Source organism: Trichomycterus rosablanca, chromosome 20, assembly GCF_030014385.1.
Source record: "Trichomycterus rosablanca isolate fTriRos1 chromosome 20, fTriRos1.hap1, whole genome shotgun sequence".
Lineage (NCBI taxonomy): Eukaryota > Metazoa > Chordata > Actinopteri > Siluriformes > Trichomycteridae > Trichomycterus > Trichomycterus rosablanca.
In genome coordinates, this window is record NC_086007.1 from 17936312 (window position 1) to 17955315 (window position 19004).

The 19004-nt window shown below is 40.7% G+C and overlaps 1 protein-coding gene across 1 annotated transcript in view; it reads right to left on the reverse strand.

Moving 5' to 3' along the window:
• dhrs12la (dehydrogenase/reductase 12-like a) overlaps positions 1-19004 on the reverse strand; it is a 37141-nt gene that overhangs the window by 17322 nt on the left and 815 nt on the right. The window contains exons 2-6 of the mRNA XM_063016986.1: positions 14270-14403; positions 14092-14174; positions 6965-7060; positions 6789-6870; positions 6624-6685 (exon numbers count right to left, since the gene is read on the reverse strand). Coding sequence (XP_062873056.1) covers positions 6624-6685; positions 6789-6870; positions 6965-7060; positions 14092-14174; positions 14270-14403 — 457 coding nt within the window. The remainder of the gene's footprint in view (positions 1-6623; positions 6686-6788; positions 6871-6964; positions 7061-14091; positions 14175-14269; positions 14404-19004) is intronic.

Genomic DNA, 19004 nt, shown 5'->3' on the forward strand with positions numbered 1-19004 from the left:
CCGAGTGATGCAGGGTATTGTGAGCAAATTCAGCCCACAAAAGTTTATCCGACCACGTGGCCGGATTCCCTGCCGTCAGGCATCTGAGCATTTTGCTCAGATCCTGGATAAGCCTTTCCGACTGCCCATTCGACTCGGGGTGATACCCCGAGGATAAGCTGGCCTTGGCGCCAATAAGTTGGCAGAAGGCCCGCCAGCACTGGCTCACAATGTCTGATGGGACCCCATGCGCTCTCACCACATGTTGCAGGATGATCTGCGCAGTGCCCATGGCGGATGGTAGCTTGGGCAGAGGGACAAACAGGCAAGACTTGGTGAACCGGTCGACAATTACCAACACCGCCGTGAACCCTCTAGACTTTGGCAAACCTGTCACAAAATCTAGAGCTATGTGGGACCACGGTCTTGAAGGTATTGGCAACGGATGGAGAAGGCCACGTGGGCGCTCCCTGGGGCTCTTGTTATGAGCGCACACAGTGCAGGCACGGACGAAGTCATGTACCTCATTCTCCATGCCCGGCCACCAAAATCTTCGGCGCAGCAAAACCAGGGACTTAGTCACACCTGGGTGCACCGCAAAAGGAGAGGCATGAGCCCACTCAAAAACCTGACGCCGTACCGTAGTAGAGCCTGTCAGGAGGTCCCCCACCGGGGTCGGGTTCAGCCCTTTGGGCGTCCCGTATGACCTTTGAGATACCCCAGGTGACTGGGGCAGCTATCTGGGTCGAGGGAATCACGGGATCAGGCTCGGTCTCCGGCCTGGTTGGTTCCCACTGTCTAGACAGGGCATCCGGTTTAATGTTCTTGGACCCCGGTCTATACGACAGCGTAAAGTGGAACCTACCGAAAAATAAGGACCACCGTGCCTGACGTGAGTTCATCCTTTTGACTTGCTGGATGAACGACAAGTTCTTGTGATCAGTCCATACAAGAAAAGGATGTTTGGCTCCCTCGAGCCAGTGTCGCCACTCTTCTAAAGCCAACCTAATGGCTAGAAGTTCCCTGTCTCCGACCGGGTAATTCCGCTCAGTCGGGGTCAGGCGGTGCGAAAAGAAGGCACACGGATGCAGCTTCTTTCCTGGCCCCACTCTCTGGGACAATACTGCCCCTACCCCAACCTCAGAGGCATCCACTTCGACCACGAATGGCTCCTCAGGGTCAGGCAACTGCAAAACAGGAGCAGTTGTCAAGAGAGATTTCAGTCTATCGAAGGCTTGTTGGGCCTGCACCGACCACTTAAAAGGTCCCTTGCCAGTAAGGGCTGTTAGTGGCGCGGCAATTGTGCTGAAGTTCTTGATAAATCGCCTAAAAAAGTTTGCAAAGCCCAAAAACCTTTGCATTTGGCGAACAGAACTTGGAGTTGGCCAGCTCTCCACAGCTTTAATTTTAACCAAATCCATGCGAAGGGCGCCCTGTGACACTATGAACCCCAGGAACGAAACCGAAGGGGCGTGAAAGACGGACTTCTCCAGCTTGACGAAAAGATGGTGTTCGAGCAAAAGCTGGAGAACCCGTCGGACATGCCCTATATGTTCGTCGATGGATCGGCTAAAAATGAGAATATCGTCTAGGTAAACGTAGACGAACTTATCAAGGGTCTCCCGTAGGACCTCATTGATGAATCTCTGGAAGACTGTGGGGGCATTCATTAACCCAAAGGGCATCACTAGATACTCATAGTGGCCAGTGGGTGTAATGAACGCAGTCTTCCACTCGTCCCCCTGCCTGATCCGGATCAGGTTGTACGCGCTGCGTAAGTCGAGCTTTGTAAAAATTGATGCTCGCTGAAGGGCTTCGAAAGCCGTGGCCATCAGCGGCAGCGGGTACCGATCCTTGATCGTAATGGCATTTAGACCGCGATAATCGACACAGGGGCGCAAGGAACCATCCTTCTTTCCAACAAAAAAGAACCCCGCCCCGGCCGGGGAGGAAGAAGGACAAATGAACCCCTGTTTGAGCGCCTCGCGCACGTACTCCTCCATGGCAACCTTCTCCGGACCGGAGAGCGAGAAAAGGCGCCCCCTAGGAGGGGTAGTGCCGGGCAACAAATTTATGGCGCAGTCGAACGGTCTATGGGGGGGCAAGTCCCGCGCCCTGGACTTGCTAAAAACCTCCTGAAGATCATGGTACACAGGAGGAACTGTGGCCAAGTCCGGGGTCTCCATTTGTGGTACTGGCGGGTTGAGATTCGTGCCAGCCTGAAGCAAGCACGAATCCCTACACCGTGTTCCCCAAATTAAGATTGACCCGGTGGCCCAGTCGATCTGGGGGTTGTGTCTTTGCAACCACGAAAAACCCAGGACCACCTGGAGGTGAGGGACGTGAGTCACTAAAAAGGTGATCCGTTCCTCGTGGTCCTTCAGACGCAACGTCAAGGGCTGCGTCCGATGGGTAATCGGGCTGCCCGCTACGGCTCGACCATCAACAGCATGGACCGAGACCGGCGTGGTTAGCGGTTGGACCTCTATCCCCAGCCTGCGTACCAGATAAATGTCTATGAAGCTCTCCACCGCTCCCGAATCTACACAAACCCGGAGGTTTGTGTCTCCCGAACCCCAAGACAATTGGGCCGACAGAAACAGGCCCTGACCAGGGATGTTAGTCTGGCCCGCTCTCGACTCCCTGGTTTGAGAGCGGCCTGCTAGTTTAACGGTTGTCGGGGTCTGGAACAGGAGCCTGACGCCTGAGGGGCGTCAGGTCGTGTCGAACCCAATTGCATGGGTTCGGGTTCGGGATTAGACGAAGGGGAGCTAGGAGGGACCAATGAACAAGCAAACGGAGGACAGGAACCCCATTCCCGTGCTCGCTGGCAAAGCCGGGTGTCTATAGACGTGGCCAGCGTGTAAAAGGCCTTAAGGGTGGCAGGAGGATCTCGTGTGGCCAGCTCGTCCTTTACCTTGCCGGAAAGGCCGCGATGGAAAATGGCGGTAAGGGCCCCCTCATCCCAACCACACTCTGCTGCTAGCGTTCGAAACTCTATAACGTAGTCTGCTACTGAGCGACCACCTTGCGTGAGTTCGAGCAGGCGTGGACCCGCCTCTCGACCCCCCGTAGGGTGAAAAAATGTCTCCTTCAGGGCTTCCTTAAAGGAGCTTTCAGACGAACACTCTGGGGCATTCTGCTCCCAAAGTGCGGTAGCCCATTCCAATGCCCTCCCGGTGAGAAGGGAAACGATATAGGCCACTTTTGAACGTTCTGTGGGGTAGCGAGACGGTTGCAGCTCGAACGCCAACGAACATTGCAGGAGAAATCCGCGACACTTTTTCGCTTCTCCTGAGCATCTCTCAGGAGGAGGGATCGGCGTGTCGCGGGTAATAGACTCCCCAGAGTGGGCAACGGGATTAGGGGCGGACCCCGAGGTTGGCACGCGTTGGGCGAGCGCGGCTACGCGCTGCGCCAACTCGTTGAGGGCTACCTCATGCCTGCCCAGCGCCACCCCTTGGTGACGCAGCACGTCAAAGGCGGGTGCGGGCTCCGCTGAGTCCATGAGTGGTCGCACCTTTCTGTTACGTGGAAGAAAGGAGGACTCAAATGCGGATTAAATAAAGAAATAGTATTTTATTTATTATTTGAAATAAACAAAAACAGAAGATAAAATGAGAAAACAAAAACCAATCGGAAGTCCGATGGCGCCGCTGAAGCTGCAGGCAAAGGAAACTACAAAAGAGAAAAATAATAAGGTTGGCCGCGAACCCCGGTCTTCTAGGTACTAACCGGGTGCGTTGGCGCCGCGCTATTACAGCGCGGGTGAATGAGAGCGGTAGAGCGCTTAAGGCGCTACAGCGTAGGGACACGGGAGAAGACTACTCCCGGTAATCGCTAGCCCCAGCACAGCGGAAGGCTAGGAATGTACGCGATCGACGTCTACTTCGCTGAGGGTCGCAGCAGAGGAAATTCGCCGATTGGAAAAGAGAGATTTCAGAGTTAATTTTTTAGACAGGCTAAGTGCGGATTCGAACCGGGGAATACAGCGCAAGTGCCGAATGCTTAACGGCGTCGCCACCCAGTGGTTGCTGAATCCAATTGCTATTTGGATATTAGAGGTTGCACGGATACTGTACCAAGTGCAGTAGCTTGCTGTGTAGCAGCACCACTAATGCTAACCGATTAAACAAAAGGCAGCGCTAGAGCTGCACGGCATCGCACCACGCTAATCCTATTAGGCAAAATAAAGACAAGTTACCTCAACCTTGCAGTCTACACACCCGAATGGCACATGCCACCAGGGGATACCGTCTAAACCTAAAAGAGCGTGGACGAGCTGCCACTAGAGAACAGGGAAACAAACAAAAGGTGCGACACCCGATGCTGCACAGAGCTGGCTTAAATAGCCAGCTCCGCAGCTGCGGGTGATCAGCCCTAATTGGTCCTCCTGCCACTTAAGGCCTTTGTTTGCTTTGCTCTGTAAGACCTGCTTCGCTGGGAACTCGGGGTGCAATCACCAGCTACCGCAGGTCTCCTAATAATGCCCAACCAAAGGAATTTTAACTGGAAGACTTGGTCATGGTACAAACAGCACATGCAAGTTGCAAATTTCTGGCAACATGGCAGAAGTAGGCCAACCCCTTACATCGTTTGACTTTATGGGAAAGTTTGTGATGCTGGGCCTTAGATAAGGGTGTAACTATGCCCAGAGACACAAGGGAAAGTTAAAAGTAAACAAATGCAACAGATAATTAGGTTTCTGAGACACTGCTGGTCTCATAAACTCATGCAGCAGGGCAGAAATAAAAATGTTATGTCATGTCAGTCAGACAGCCTGAGTCTGTTTAAATACATGCTGACTGTTCACCACTGCAGTCAGGCCAGCTACTGTTTAAAATAGTGTGTACATGCAGTCAAGCCGGAAAGTCTGCACACCCCTTTCACCTTCTCCACGTTTTATTATGTAACGGAAATCTATAATAGATTGAGTTTGTTTTTTTATTGTTTTTGTATTGTTTTTAATTTTATTTTACTGACAAAAATCACTTATTTAGGGGTTACATATCTGTACACACCATACTTGGTTGATGCACCTTTGGCAGCAATTACAGCTTCAAGATGTCTTGGGAAAGAAGGTACGAGCTTGGCACACTTGTTTCTGGACATTTTTTGCCAATTCCTCTTGGCATATCCTTGCAAGCTCCGTCAGGTTGGATGGGGAGCGTTGGTACACAGCCATTTTCAGCTCCTTCCACAGATGTTTGATTGGATTCAGGTCTGGGCTCTGGATGGGCCACTCAAGGACATTCACAGACTTTGTCCAAAGCCAATCCTTTGTTCTCTTGGCTGTGTGCTTTGGGTCGCTGTCATGTTGAAAGGTAAACCATCGCCCCAGTCTGAGGTCCAGAGTGCTCTGGAGCAGGTTTTCTTCAAGAATCTCGGTGTACTTGGCTGCATTCATCTTTCCCTCTATGGCATTAGCAAGGTGATGAGCGGTGCCTGGTTTCCTCCAGCCGTGACACTTGGTATTCAAGCCAAAAAGTTCAGTTTTGTCAAGACTGACCAGAGAATCTTGTTTCTCATGGTTTGAGAGTCCTCTAGGTTCCTTTTGGCAAACTCCAAGCGGGCTGTCATGTGCCGTCTTTCCACTCTACCATAAAGGCGTAATTTGTGGAGTGCTGCCTGGATGGTGGATCTTCTGATAGGTTCTTCCATCTCCACAGGGATACGCTGGAGCTCTGTCAGAGAGACCCTTGGGTTCCTGCTCACCTCCCTGGCCAAGGTCCGTCCTCCCCGATCGCTCAGTTTGGCCGGGTGGTCAGGTCTAGGAAGATTTTTGGTGGTTCCAAACTTCTTCCATTTGCGAATGATGGTGGCCACTGTGCTCTTTGGGACCTGTAAAGCTGCAGCAATTTTTCTGTACCCTTCTCCAGATCTATGCCTTGACACAATCCTGTTTCTGAGGTCTGCAGATAATTCCTTTGACCCCATGGCTTGGAGTTTGCTCTGATATGCACTCTCAACTGTGGGACCTTATATAGCCAGGTGTTGGCAATCTCCAATCGTGTCCAATTAATTGAATTCACCACAGGTGGACTCCAATTAAATTCTAGAAACATCCCAAGCAGTATTAGTGAAAACAAAATGCTCCTCAGCTCACTTTTGGGTGTCATATTATAAAGGTTGTGCACACTTGTGTACATATGATATTTTACATTTTGATTTTTAATAAATTAGCACACATGTCTGTTTCACATTGTCATTATGTGCTATTTTGTGTAGAATGTTGTGACAAAAAAAAGAACTCAATCTATTAAAGAATGAGTCTGTAACATAATAAAATGTGGAGAAAGAAGACTTTCTGGCTTGACTGTACATTATAGTACTGATAGTAATTACCAGACACCAAATAAAGGGCAAAACTGCTATTAGAAAATTAAGAACTTTCAGACGAAATGTTGACAATTTATATTTTCTTATTTTAACAAAGGTGAAATGTTTATTTTACCAAATAGAATTTATGAATCAACTTAAGTTTGTAATCCAATGCAATTGAGCATTGAAGGTTCTGCATGTACACATTGTAGATGTATTTATTTTGCACTTTTAAAACATACTTCTACATATTAACATGTGTATGTAGGATCTATTTACATTTCTGTCAACGAAAAATATTAAAGCTATATACACTTACTTACCACTCTAGGGTCAGGGCTCTTTTCCAACATAGGAATGAGGCTTTTTATGAGGACATACATAGCTGAAAGGACAAAGGCATTGTCAGAGGGAATAACAGTTGACACAAGATACACAATGACCCATGTTGACGCTGATGGAAATTGTGTTGGTATCTCGTCACTTACCAAGTGAATTGCTGGCAAAGCTCTTCTCCAGGCCCTCTGCATTCACCTCTCTCTTAGCCATTATACATCCTGCATTATTGATCTATAGCGGTCATGTCCAACAAATTAAGTGATCAGCAAATTAACTTGCATACTACTGTATTTAAAAATTATGGGATACAACTTTATTTTCTTACCAGTACATTAAGATTTTTGTATTTTTTTTTGAATGCCTCTGCAAACTCCCACACCTTTCTCGTCTCAGACAGGTCCAGAATGTGCACATACACTTCCTAAAGTAAGACATGCAAAATCTAAATCAAAATTATAATCTCTATATCTGTCAGTACTGTTCAGTATAGAAACTTGTTCTGGATTCCTAGAGCAGATAGACAAACTATGATATGTTGCCAGTTACTGACACTGGACAGGTCTAGGTCTAACTAAAAGCAAGTGTGGGCAAAAATAAAGAAAATACTTCAGCCTGACTACAAAAAAAACCATCACAAGGCATTGGACAGCATTAGTAATTTAAGGTACTATTGTACTGTACTAGTAATTGGAGGGTCACTGGGTCAAGGCACATTGTTGGGCCTTTGAGCAAGGTCCTTAACTTACAATTGTGACAGTGTACAATGCAAGCAATTAAAAGTTGCTTTGGATAAAAATGTCCACTAAATGCTATAAATTAATGTAAATTTGCAGGCCTTAATTTCTGTCAAAGGGTATGTTGCTAAGTAATGACTATTAAAGTATCTATGCAATAATATTTTCCTGGGGTAATTTACTTTCTTTTATAGGACAGCTTAATCACTCAAATGTATTGGTCTCTTGATTATTGTAGTCACATTTAAAGACTATCAAGTGTCTCAAACCAAAAAGTATTCAATCACATGTTTAGAAAAAACATTGCTAAAAACCTGGGTGTACATCAGTCAACAGTTAGACCAATTGTACACAAATGGAAAAATGTCAGGGTGTTGCTACTCTCTCTTGGAGTGGGTGACCTGTAAAGATCACTGAACACCTTGTGCAATCCTGAAAGAGGTGGAAAAAACAAGGATAAAGACCCCTGTTTATGTGTACACAACTTACAAAAACCTCTGTTTATGTGTACACAACTTACAAAACAGTGAACAAAAATGTGTTCATGGAAGGACAAAACAAAAGTTTAACTATCCAAAAAAATTATGGCCTGTGTCAAGTTTGCCTGAGACCACCTGAATGTTCAGCAATGCTTCTGGGAAAATGTTCAATGGATGGATGTGACAAAAGTGAAGTTACAAATTCACAATGCTATATTTGGAGGACAATTAAAACTGCACAGGTGATTGGGTGGCACAGTGGTCTATTACACTAGCCTGCCTATATATGTGAAAAAGCCTAAAGCATATTTTTGGAGTTCATGATCAACTTAAAGAATTGCTCTCTGCCATTGCATGCTATAATAAATATAGCCCTTTAGCCTTGGGTATGTACCCACATAATCTGGATCTGCACAGAAACAGTATTCATAAAACATTTTAATCAACATTCAGACCCAACCATAGTACCGAAACAACATTAATTAGGGTAGTTAATGATCTTTTCATGTCCTCTGACAATGGATACGTATTTTCTTAATACATTTTAGTGCAAAGTTTAATGCTGTAGATCATAATATATTACTGGATGGGCTAGAACATATTATATGGGTAAAAGGACTCACATTTTCTTGGTTGAACTTTTATCTGATTGACCACTCTCATTTTGTCTGTGTAAATAATAACTGCTCTGTAATTAAAAAGTATAGTATTGTGTTCCACAGGGGTCAGTATTGGGACCCCTATTACTTACACTTTACAATGCTACCCTTTAGGAAAAATTATTTATGAACATGGCATCAATTTCACTGTTATGCAGATGACACACAGTCGTTTATATCAGCCAAACCTAACAACATTGACACAATCAGTAGGATTCAGAATTGTGTAAATGACATAAAAATCTGGAAGTCATGTAACTTTTTTCTACTGAATTCAGATAAAACAGAGGTATTACCTGTCGGACCAAGTAGCTGTTCAACCAGCTACTTAATCTTAATGCTTTTTCTGCAACATCCAGCACAGTTGTAAAAAAACTTGGGCATCACAATGGATTCAGTTAATGACACTGAAAAACTGATCCATAAGTTCAAGGTAAGATTATTGCAGTGCTTTTCTCATTGGATGCGCTGGCAGTTCAATAAACAAGTTAGTTCAAAATGCAGCAGCTTGAGTGTTAACTAGAACTTTAAAGATTAATCATATTAGTTCTATTCTATAATTTCTGCTCTGGCTGCTAGTTCAATTACACGTTTTTTTTTGTTCACAAGGTATGGATTATTTATAGGTCCTAGAAATACGATAAACACCAGTAGGTTGGAAATGGAAGCAGTGTTTTCCTTGCTGATGTATCTCTAATTCAGGGGTGGGCAATTACAATTACAATTACTGTTGTGGAGTATTCTGCTCAATATTAATAAAATTTCTTTTTATTGCCTAAATTTTGCAGTTCCGATAAGCTGTTACTGCTAAAAGTAAATGTTACAGTCAGAAAATGAAAAGCAGGCAGAGTAAAAACATCAACATTATTTCACTATTTAATCAACTTTCTTGAAAACAAATGTGAACAAAATGTGCATTAACTTTACACAAAGTGCTGTTGCTATTTGAATATCACAAAGCTGATCTTAACTGCTCCAGTCATGGATGTGTAAAACTTTATAAAAAAGTCCATGTTGGTTTGCAGTTCAGTTAGTGAAGCTTCAGATGTGATGCTCTGCATCATTCAAGTTTGTGTATTTCTCTGTGTTTAGTACCGTAACGGCGATATAAACCCTAGATTTAAATTGTGATCCTTAAACAGCTTTACTACGGAGCCCCTAAGGTGACATCCCCTAAAAAAAAATAACGCGTGGCCATGCCTTATTAAGTCGTGGCCACACATTATTAATGCGTGGGAACGAGATAATTAAGTCGTGGCCACGCATTATTAACGTGTGGAAATGAGATAATTAAGTTGTGGGAACACGTTAATAACGCGTGGGAACGAGATAATTAAGTCATGGGAACGCGTTAATAACGCGTGGCCACGACTTAGTAAGAAGTGGAAGGAGATTGTGGCCACGACTTAAAAAGATTGAAACAGTTGAATATTGTTTCACTCTGTTCCCTTTCTTGACTATCGTGTCAATAAACAGAATGGACGATTAAGCATTGTACTTGCTTACTTTATATTTATTAAATATACAACAGTAGCAAACATTAACTAACGTGTGTATAAACATTACTATGACAACCCGCATACATCTGTGTGTGCGTCGCTCTAACAGTTCTGTACTGAAACATAAAACCATCACACGTTCCATACATTAACACATATTGTTACAAATATGGTGTGATCATCCGTACCCATTTTCTAGGGAGCCGTAGATTGTTTGTTTTGGAGCCTTGATGTAATGTGCATTCTCCCTTCTGGGTGTAACAGATGATCACACCATATTCAACTGTTTCATACAGAGCCCCTAACAATATGTTAATGTATGGAACGTGTGATGGTTTTATGTTTGAGTACGGAACTGTTAGAGCGACGCACACACAGATGTATGCGGGTTGTCATAGTAATGTTTATACGCACGTTAATGTTCGCTACTGATGTATATTTAATAAATATAAAGTAAGCAAGTACAATGCTTAATAGTCCATTCTGTTTATTGACACGATAGTCAAGAAAGGGAACAGAGTGAAACAATATTCAACTGTTTCAACCTTTTTAAGTCGTGGCCACGATCTCATTCCCACTTCTTACTAAGTTGTGGCCACACATTTTTAACGCGTACCCACAACTTAATTATCTCGTTAATAATGCATGGCAGCGACTTAATTATCTCATTCCCACGCGTTAATAATGTGTGGCCATGACTTAATTATCTGATTATTAATAAGGCGTGGGAACGCGTTAATAAGGTGTGGCCACGCGTTATTTTTTTTTTAAGGGGATGTCACCTTAGGGGCTCCATACTTTACACCTGACTTTTGAAGTTCATGTCTTGTTAAAAACTCATCTCTGTCAGCAGTGTTGCCAACTTAGCGACTTTGTCGCTATATTTAGCGAGTTTTCAGACCCCTCTTGCGACAAATCTAGCGACTTTTTTTTCTGGTGTTTTCGGAGACTTTTGGGACTTTTGGAGACTCAGACATGAAAGCACACATCGTTCTGCAGTTACTGTCCTCAACGAGCAGCGGGTGCTGCCGTGAGCTCCTCCCCCGTCCCAAAGCACTCACAGGCGGTCAGTCTCACAACCCGCGTTTGGGAACCAAGTGCGTGTCATCAACGGTGGGCGTTACTTAAAGAAAGTAAAGAGTAGTGATGTGGAGTAATGCGGAGCATGTAGATTATGTGCAAGCATTTGTGCTGTTGTTACAGATTCATGCAAAAGCATCGAAAAACTATCGTGACTCTCAGCACAAATAGCTGATTTGCTCAGTTTGTTTGTTTATTAGGGTTTTAACATCATGTTTTCATTCATGTTGAGCGTTGTCTGTACTGTGTAGGGCACTTTTACAGCCTCATATCACACAGTTTATCACTTTGAAAATATCAAAATGTAATCAGATGAACTTAAAATATGAAAGAACAGCGCAGTAGTGGTTTCACAGCCTCTACACTGTGACACGCCCACTTGTGACGTCACGGTCCGCTGATTGGTTATGCAAATTAGACAATTACGTCATTTAGTGACTTCTAGCGACTTTTAGGACAGCCAATAGCTACTTTCCTTACCTAGGAGTTGCCAACACTGTCTGTCAGTCGCGCTCAGTTCTGTTCGCTGACACATTACGGTGAAGCTGGATACACTCGTCTCACACACACGTAAATCGAAACTTGCAGAAATTTAAGGAAATGGCGCTCCCGTAAAAATAAAAACAATCCTGTTATATGGCATGTGTGATGTACAGTTATTTACGTCTGCTTTTTAATTGCCACTAACCTCATGCGGGCCGGTTGGGGATGGATCGCGGGCCATACAATGCCCAGGTCTGGTCTACATTATTTATTTTTTCTGTGCGGCCCGCTAATAAATGACCCCGGTCCGCGGCCCGGTGGTTGGGGACCACTGATGTAAAGGATACTGGCAGTGCAAACAGTGAAAAGGAGCTCACTGCAGGGGGTGCCAACAACATTTCAAAGACTGATAGATAGGATGTTGCAGGGCACTGGTGATGTTACTGCAGCATGTCTGGATGATGTTCTAGGAAAAATAAAGGAAGCAGGGCTGACGATCAATCCCAAGAAATGTGCCTTGGCAAAGAAGGGGATAAGTTATTTGGGCTTTGTTATTGGTGAGGGGATCATCCATAGACTTACCAGCAAACAAGGCTCCTATTGATGGAGTTTGGTAGTGGATGCAATGGACTGCATTTACCGTCTCCAGAGGGAGAGGTAACGGAGCTAATGTCTGTACATATCTATGAACAAGTTGGAAGGAAAACAGACACAGCCCCTTCACGAATGTTTGACTGCTGCTGTGTACAAATGCCAGAATCATTAGCGTAGTACAAACTGTGATTATCCAGCAGTAGTCAGGGTGGCCAACTGAAGGTGTGGATGATGTTAAGAAGTGTGATAATTGTGTATGCGTGGTTAGTGGTGTTATTTAAAAAAAAAGTTTGGTTTAGATAATTGTACTTACATCATAAATGTTTTCATCATGAATTCAGGCAGCTGTGCTGAGAGTCTAAAAACCCGAGCACTGATGGTTGATGGTATTTGAATTCTTTGGGGATTGTAAAGACCAATGTGTTTTTGACAATGGTGGAACTGCTATAGTTGGTTTTGTCAAATACCACAGAGTATTTAGGGAGCAGACTTCAGCCAATGTGGGGAGAAATGTTTTTGTTTTGTCATGGTGGAGATGTAATAGTGATGCTGTAGTTGAGAAGCACTTTAGCTTAAGTTTAGTTTAAGTTTGTTTATTAGTTCAGGCCTTATTTGAGTTTTGGTATATCTTATTAAAATTATTTTTAATAAATCACCATTATTGCATCACAAACTCTTGATCCTGACTCAGTTTTTCTATCACCAATCGGCTGCAGCTGGGCAATGATCCAAAGCACACAACCAAGTTCACCTCTGAGTGGCTTAAAATAAACAAAATTAGGGTTCTGGAGTAACAGAGTACTGACTTGAATCCTACTGAGATGCTGTGGCAAGATCTTCATGCAGTTCATGCTAAAAAGAAAAAAACCTGAAACGCAGCCAGATTAAAACAGTTCTGCAAAGAAGAGTGGGCCAAAACTCCTCCACAGTGATGTAAAAGTGTCATCACAAGTTATCATGTAATAAACATTTCATTGCAGTGGTACAATCAGTTATTAGGTTTAAGGAAGTAATTTCATTTTCACATGGGTGAAAGGTTCTGAATAAATATATATCTTTATCTATTTTTTTAAATGCTTTTTTGTTTGCTCATATTGTCTTAATCTTAACATTTTAATACAGATTATTTGGAAGATCTGAAACATTTTAATGTCACAAATTAGCAAAAATAAAAGAAACTGGCAAATACTTTTTACAGCACCATATATAATAACCCATGCATGTGGACTAGATAGATGCAAATACCTGTTCTAGTAACCCTGTAAATACTTTTAGTTTATGCATACATTTCGATTTCAAATTAGTTAAAATATTGGATGACCTCACCCATTCTATTTAGAATGATATAAGATCGTACATCTCACAATGTAAATACAAACCCCATTTCCAGAAAAAATTTTGACATTTTGTAAAATGCAATTAAACAAGAATCTGTGATTGGTTAAGTCTTCAAACTGACAAAAGTCCAAAACATTTTTGATTTTGAAAAACATTCAGCATTAAAATGCACACTTTCTAAAATGCAGGTAGGTTTGACACATCTGCCCCTTGTTTACATAGAAGACAAAAAATAAGATGATTTGACAACATAACAACATATAATTATGTCTAGTTATAGTGTCTCTATCACTACTCTGCTATAAAGCTGGCCCATTTTTTGGCGATGACGGCGTAGTGAAATGTTAACAACTTGGCCCTTGGCAAGCTGCTCTTATACCATTATTTAAATATCTACACAAGCAGAAAAGAAGTTATAGTTCAAGGTACAGAAGCTTCTGTTTTAGTTAGAAAACAAAGGAAAGTGATAGCATAATGAAAAAAATCAAATGCCTAAAGAAGTCTAAATGTCTTAACTTGTCAGAACAACATTACTTAAAATAACTTGAAGGCTAATTTTAAAAAGAAAAGGTATTAAAATTCTTACTTTGTTTCCAGACTCTTTAACAATTTCAGCTCTGGCTTCCTCTGCCTTGTCCTTATTTCTGCAGAGCATATGGATAGTACCACCTAAAACAAAGAGGGGGTTATACAGAAAACCTATACAATACTAAGCAGATGATAAATTAGATATTACCCTAGCCTAAATTGACCCACATGGTTACCTTTTTTTGCAATGGCTATGGCTGTTGCTTTGCCAATGCCACTGCTGGCTCCAGTAATCATGAATGATCGGCCTGCCACAGATACTTCTACATCTTTTTCTGCAAAGTGTCTGGATATGGAATTAAATGCTCCTCTGTAAAAAAAAAAACATTTAGAATTAGTTTGAGAGACTAAAAAGATGTATAGCATTAAGACTGGTAATGCTGACATTTAAGTCTGGGTGTGCATGTGTGTGTGTATCTGCCCTCTAACGGTGACCTGTCCATGGTGTTTCCTGCCTTTTGATCAATGTGTCAAACCCACTGCAACTCTGAACAGCTTAAAGCAGTGGTAAAACAGACAATAAATTAATGAATGAATAATATTATATGAATTATCATATGAATTATAATATCATTCATTATTTCTTCATCTGATATTTTAGAATCTATGGGTATCACTCACAATGTAATGATTGTCCCATCCCGCTGACTGCACACCTAAGACTTAATATTAACTTTTGGAATTGACATAAACAACATATGTTTATGTTTTAGCCCAAAATGACTTTACCTCAGATAACAATCTCTTATACTGTGTTACTAATAATATGTGTACCACACTGTTAAATAAATGTTTATTTAACAACAATAAAGAGATAACAATCTCTTATACTGTGTTACTAATAATATGTGTACCACACTGTTAAATAAATGTTAACACACTATTATGTCTGCTACTGTAGTTGCATTCATTGATAACCTAAAGAAATAATTACTATGCCACCAGTAGAGCCTGAACGGCTTTAATCGGCAACTTAGTTCTATTTTCTGCACATCCTGAGATAATGTTTCACTAGCTAGATTTGCGATGTTGTGGATATGAAAGCTTGCTCCATGGTTTAATAACCACACATTTTTTTGTTAAACATGTTGATTGCTGCTAAATGGCAATATTGATCTGGAAAATGGATTTAAATAAAACAATATATAACAGGTGTGGTTAAGCTTAGGGATACAACAAGAGGTAGATTAAATAAGTGGGTTAATTACACATGTAAAGACCAATTGCTCTATTAAAACCCTGTTTTGGGTGATTCCTGTTGTTTGTGTGTGAGTGTGCATGCACCTTCCATGAAAGCTGTCTACAGAGGCTAAAAAGCAATGTTTGTACTTTAAATTTGTTTGTATGTTTGTATTGTTAAATTATACAAAACACTTTTTTTAAATATTGATTAATCACTCATAACTAGACATTTTAGTAATATAAATTATGATATTGCATATATGAATATATGGGCAGTATCATATATAGATGTACAACCCCAAATCAGAAAAAGTTGGGACAGCATGAAAAATGCTAATAAAATAAAAATGCTGTGTTCCTTACATTTACTTTGACTTTTATTTGATAGCTGACAGTTTTAACCCAAGATGTTTTATGTTTTGCCTGATCAACTTCATTTAATTTATTAATTAACATCCATTCCTGCATTTCAGGCCTGCAACACATTCCAAAAAAAGTTGGAACGGGGGAAATAGTAATGAGGTGAAAAAACTTAAGAATGATGTAATTCTAAACAGGTGATGTCAATAGGTGATTGTAATCATGGTTTGGTACAAAAGCAGCATCCAGGAAAGGCTGATTCTCTGATGAGCAAAGATGATCAGAGGATCTCCAGTTTGTCAACAAATGCATGAGAAAATGATTGAAATGTTTAAAAACAATGTACCTCAAAGAAAGATTGGAAGGGATTTGCATATTTATCCCTCTACAGTGCATAATATCATTAAACAATTCAAGGAATCGGGAGGAATTTCAGTGTGTAAAAGTCAAAGGTGCAAGCTTAAGCTGAACGCCGGTGAAAACCACATGCTGCACACATTACAAAGGCACGGCTGCGGAAGAAGAGGGTACAGGTACTGCACTGGCCTGTCTGCAGTCCTGACCTGTCCCCAATAAAGAATTTTGAAACGAAAAATGCAACACGACGACCAGTACTGTTGGACATCTTAAGACATGTTTGCAGGAAGAATGGGACAACATAAAAGCTGAAACACTAAATCACTTGGTATCCTCGGTGCCAAAACGTCTTTTAAGTGTAGTGAAAAGGAATAGCAACATTACAAAGTGGTAAATGCTTTCCTGACCCTTTGGAAGGTGTTGCAGGCCTGAAATACAGGAATGGATGTTTATTAATAAATAAAATGAAGTTGACCAGACAAAACATGAAATATCTTAGGTTCATTCTGTCTGCAATTAAATAAAAGTCAAAGTAAATGTAAGAAACTCCGTGTGTTTTTTATTATTTGCATTTTCCATACTGTCCCAACTTTTTCTGATTTGGGGTTGTATTTATATAGATATATGAACTAAATAAATATATCTATAAGAATATATAGATATATGAACCTATAGTTATCATCAACTCTCAACAAGTGCATTCTCACCAATTTTTAGAGTAGTTCTTCTTTTAAATACTACACTATTCTTTTGTGATAAACAAGGGTTCTTCCATTTGGTTTGGGAAATGTATTATAAACAAAAAATATTATATAAAGCCTTACCTATAAAAGAGACCAGACAAAAAGATTCATAATAGAGCAGCAGAGAGGAAACTGTTAACTACTAACCAACACAATCAGGGTGTTGCTATGTGTTTTTTAATGATGTATGCTATGGTATGATGATGTTATGATATTGCTTGATTGTTGCTGTGGTATTCTAGTATTTATTTGTTACTTGGACCCTTGATAATAATAATGAAAAAAATCATAACAAAAACAGTAGGGTTTTAGTACCTTTGGTTCTTGGACCCCTCATAATGTCTCAACCTGCCATAAACACATTAGCCAGCATGGGTATGTGCGTGTGTGTGTGTGTGTGAGTCCTCCCTGTGTATCCCACTTTCTTTAGCTATTGTTTCTTTTGCAATTACTGTAAAAATGCTCTCGCACAGTGCATAATTGTGCTCACTTCGAATTCTGCACACCACTGGCTACAACACAAAGTATATGTTCTTGTTCAAGCTTAAATATAAAATGTTTTGTTCTGCATTTAAAATGCTTATTATTAATACATTATTCATTTTTTAAATATGTTAATACATTTGAATTCAGTTACATCGACTTGTCTGGCAGGTTTATTGTTGTTAATGTTTAAATTATTCAGGATTAGGGTAAGGGTTTCTTCACAAGGTTTACAGTTCTGAAAAACAGACTTAAGCATGTCATGTAAAAGACTTACTAAAAAAATATCTTAGTGCTCCATTGCTAAAATATTTTTTCAGAAAGATTTAGCCCTGATCAAACCTAGTCACCCTACAGGAACACACACAACAAATACACAAGTTTGTGTGTGCAGTGAGCACTTTCTATTTCATTAAGTGAGAAAAACCTGTTCTTTACATGTTCAGATATAAATCCCAAACTTAGATACTTTGCATTTTATCATAATGTAGCTATTTTGTAGCTATTATCTGTTTACATAAAAACAGTGGTTTATAAATATATCATTAGATACAATCTATGTAATGTAAGGTGTGCCTTCAGCTTATGCTTAATTTTCTATTTTCTTCTGCAGAATTGAAAAAATTATATCATATATGTTTAAAAAATAAGAAATAAACATTAGGAGACTCAAGACTGGGATTTTTTTAAGGAGACTGATGTGTTTGTGGCCTACATGTTAAATAATATTTTGAAAACCTCTCGTATGTTTTCTGAAACAGGAGTTTGAACATGTGATATGGTACATACATTTTTAATTAATTTAGTACAACATTTCGCACAAATATCTCAAGGCCATGTGGAATACCACAATGGGGTGTTTCCTGTACCACCAGAGCTATCCCTTAGTTAGTTTCAGAGCCACTGATAAATCAACGTAATTTTATTAAAAAAGAAGAAAATCTTTTTGCCCACAAAAAGTTTTTTTTTTTTTTTTAAACAATGGAATTAATCAGTACAAAATTAAAAAAAGTAACAAATGATGTCTCTATGCTCTGGTCCCTGTTGACAGCACCTCAATCACAGGATCAATAAGCTGCTTTGTTTGCATGTGTCAGGAGTCATCAGGGAGAGGGACAGTCGGCACCAGGGGACACCAGCTCGACTTGGTAAATGAGAACACTGTCAGAAGTAATTGTATGACGTACAGTGTCTTTAGTGTAAGAGGGTAAATGCAAACAAAAGATTAGACATGAAAGAGATTTCTTAGAAGATTAAGACATGGACATAGAAGTGGTAGTACAACAAATAAGGGAAGAAGAAGAAGAATTGCAAGGGGGTTTTAAGTAATAACTCACTCATTTTATTATTTACCCATATAACAATCTGTATTTAAATAAACACAAATATATAAATTTTATTATAACATGATACACCCACCTTGTCTACACAGTATAATGTTATAAAAATTGTTATACAGCAAACATACAAACTCTACGATCTTATAAACTGGCTATCTTCCAGCTAATTCAACATAAAGCTATCTCATAATCTAGTGGTTTACAAAGAGGACCTGATATTTAAATATTTTAGTCCACCTCTCAGCCTCCCCTTAACAACATGGTATTTTTATAATAATAAAACCAAATAAAACCTGTTAGATAGGTATAAAGCCTTAATGCTACAAATACAAACAGTCACTGGGCACTTTATTGAGTACATAAATCTGGCACATACAGTTATTGATTATTTTATCAGCTAACACTACAGTACAGATAAACATATATTCAAAATATAAGGCAAACAG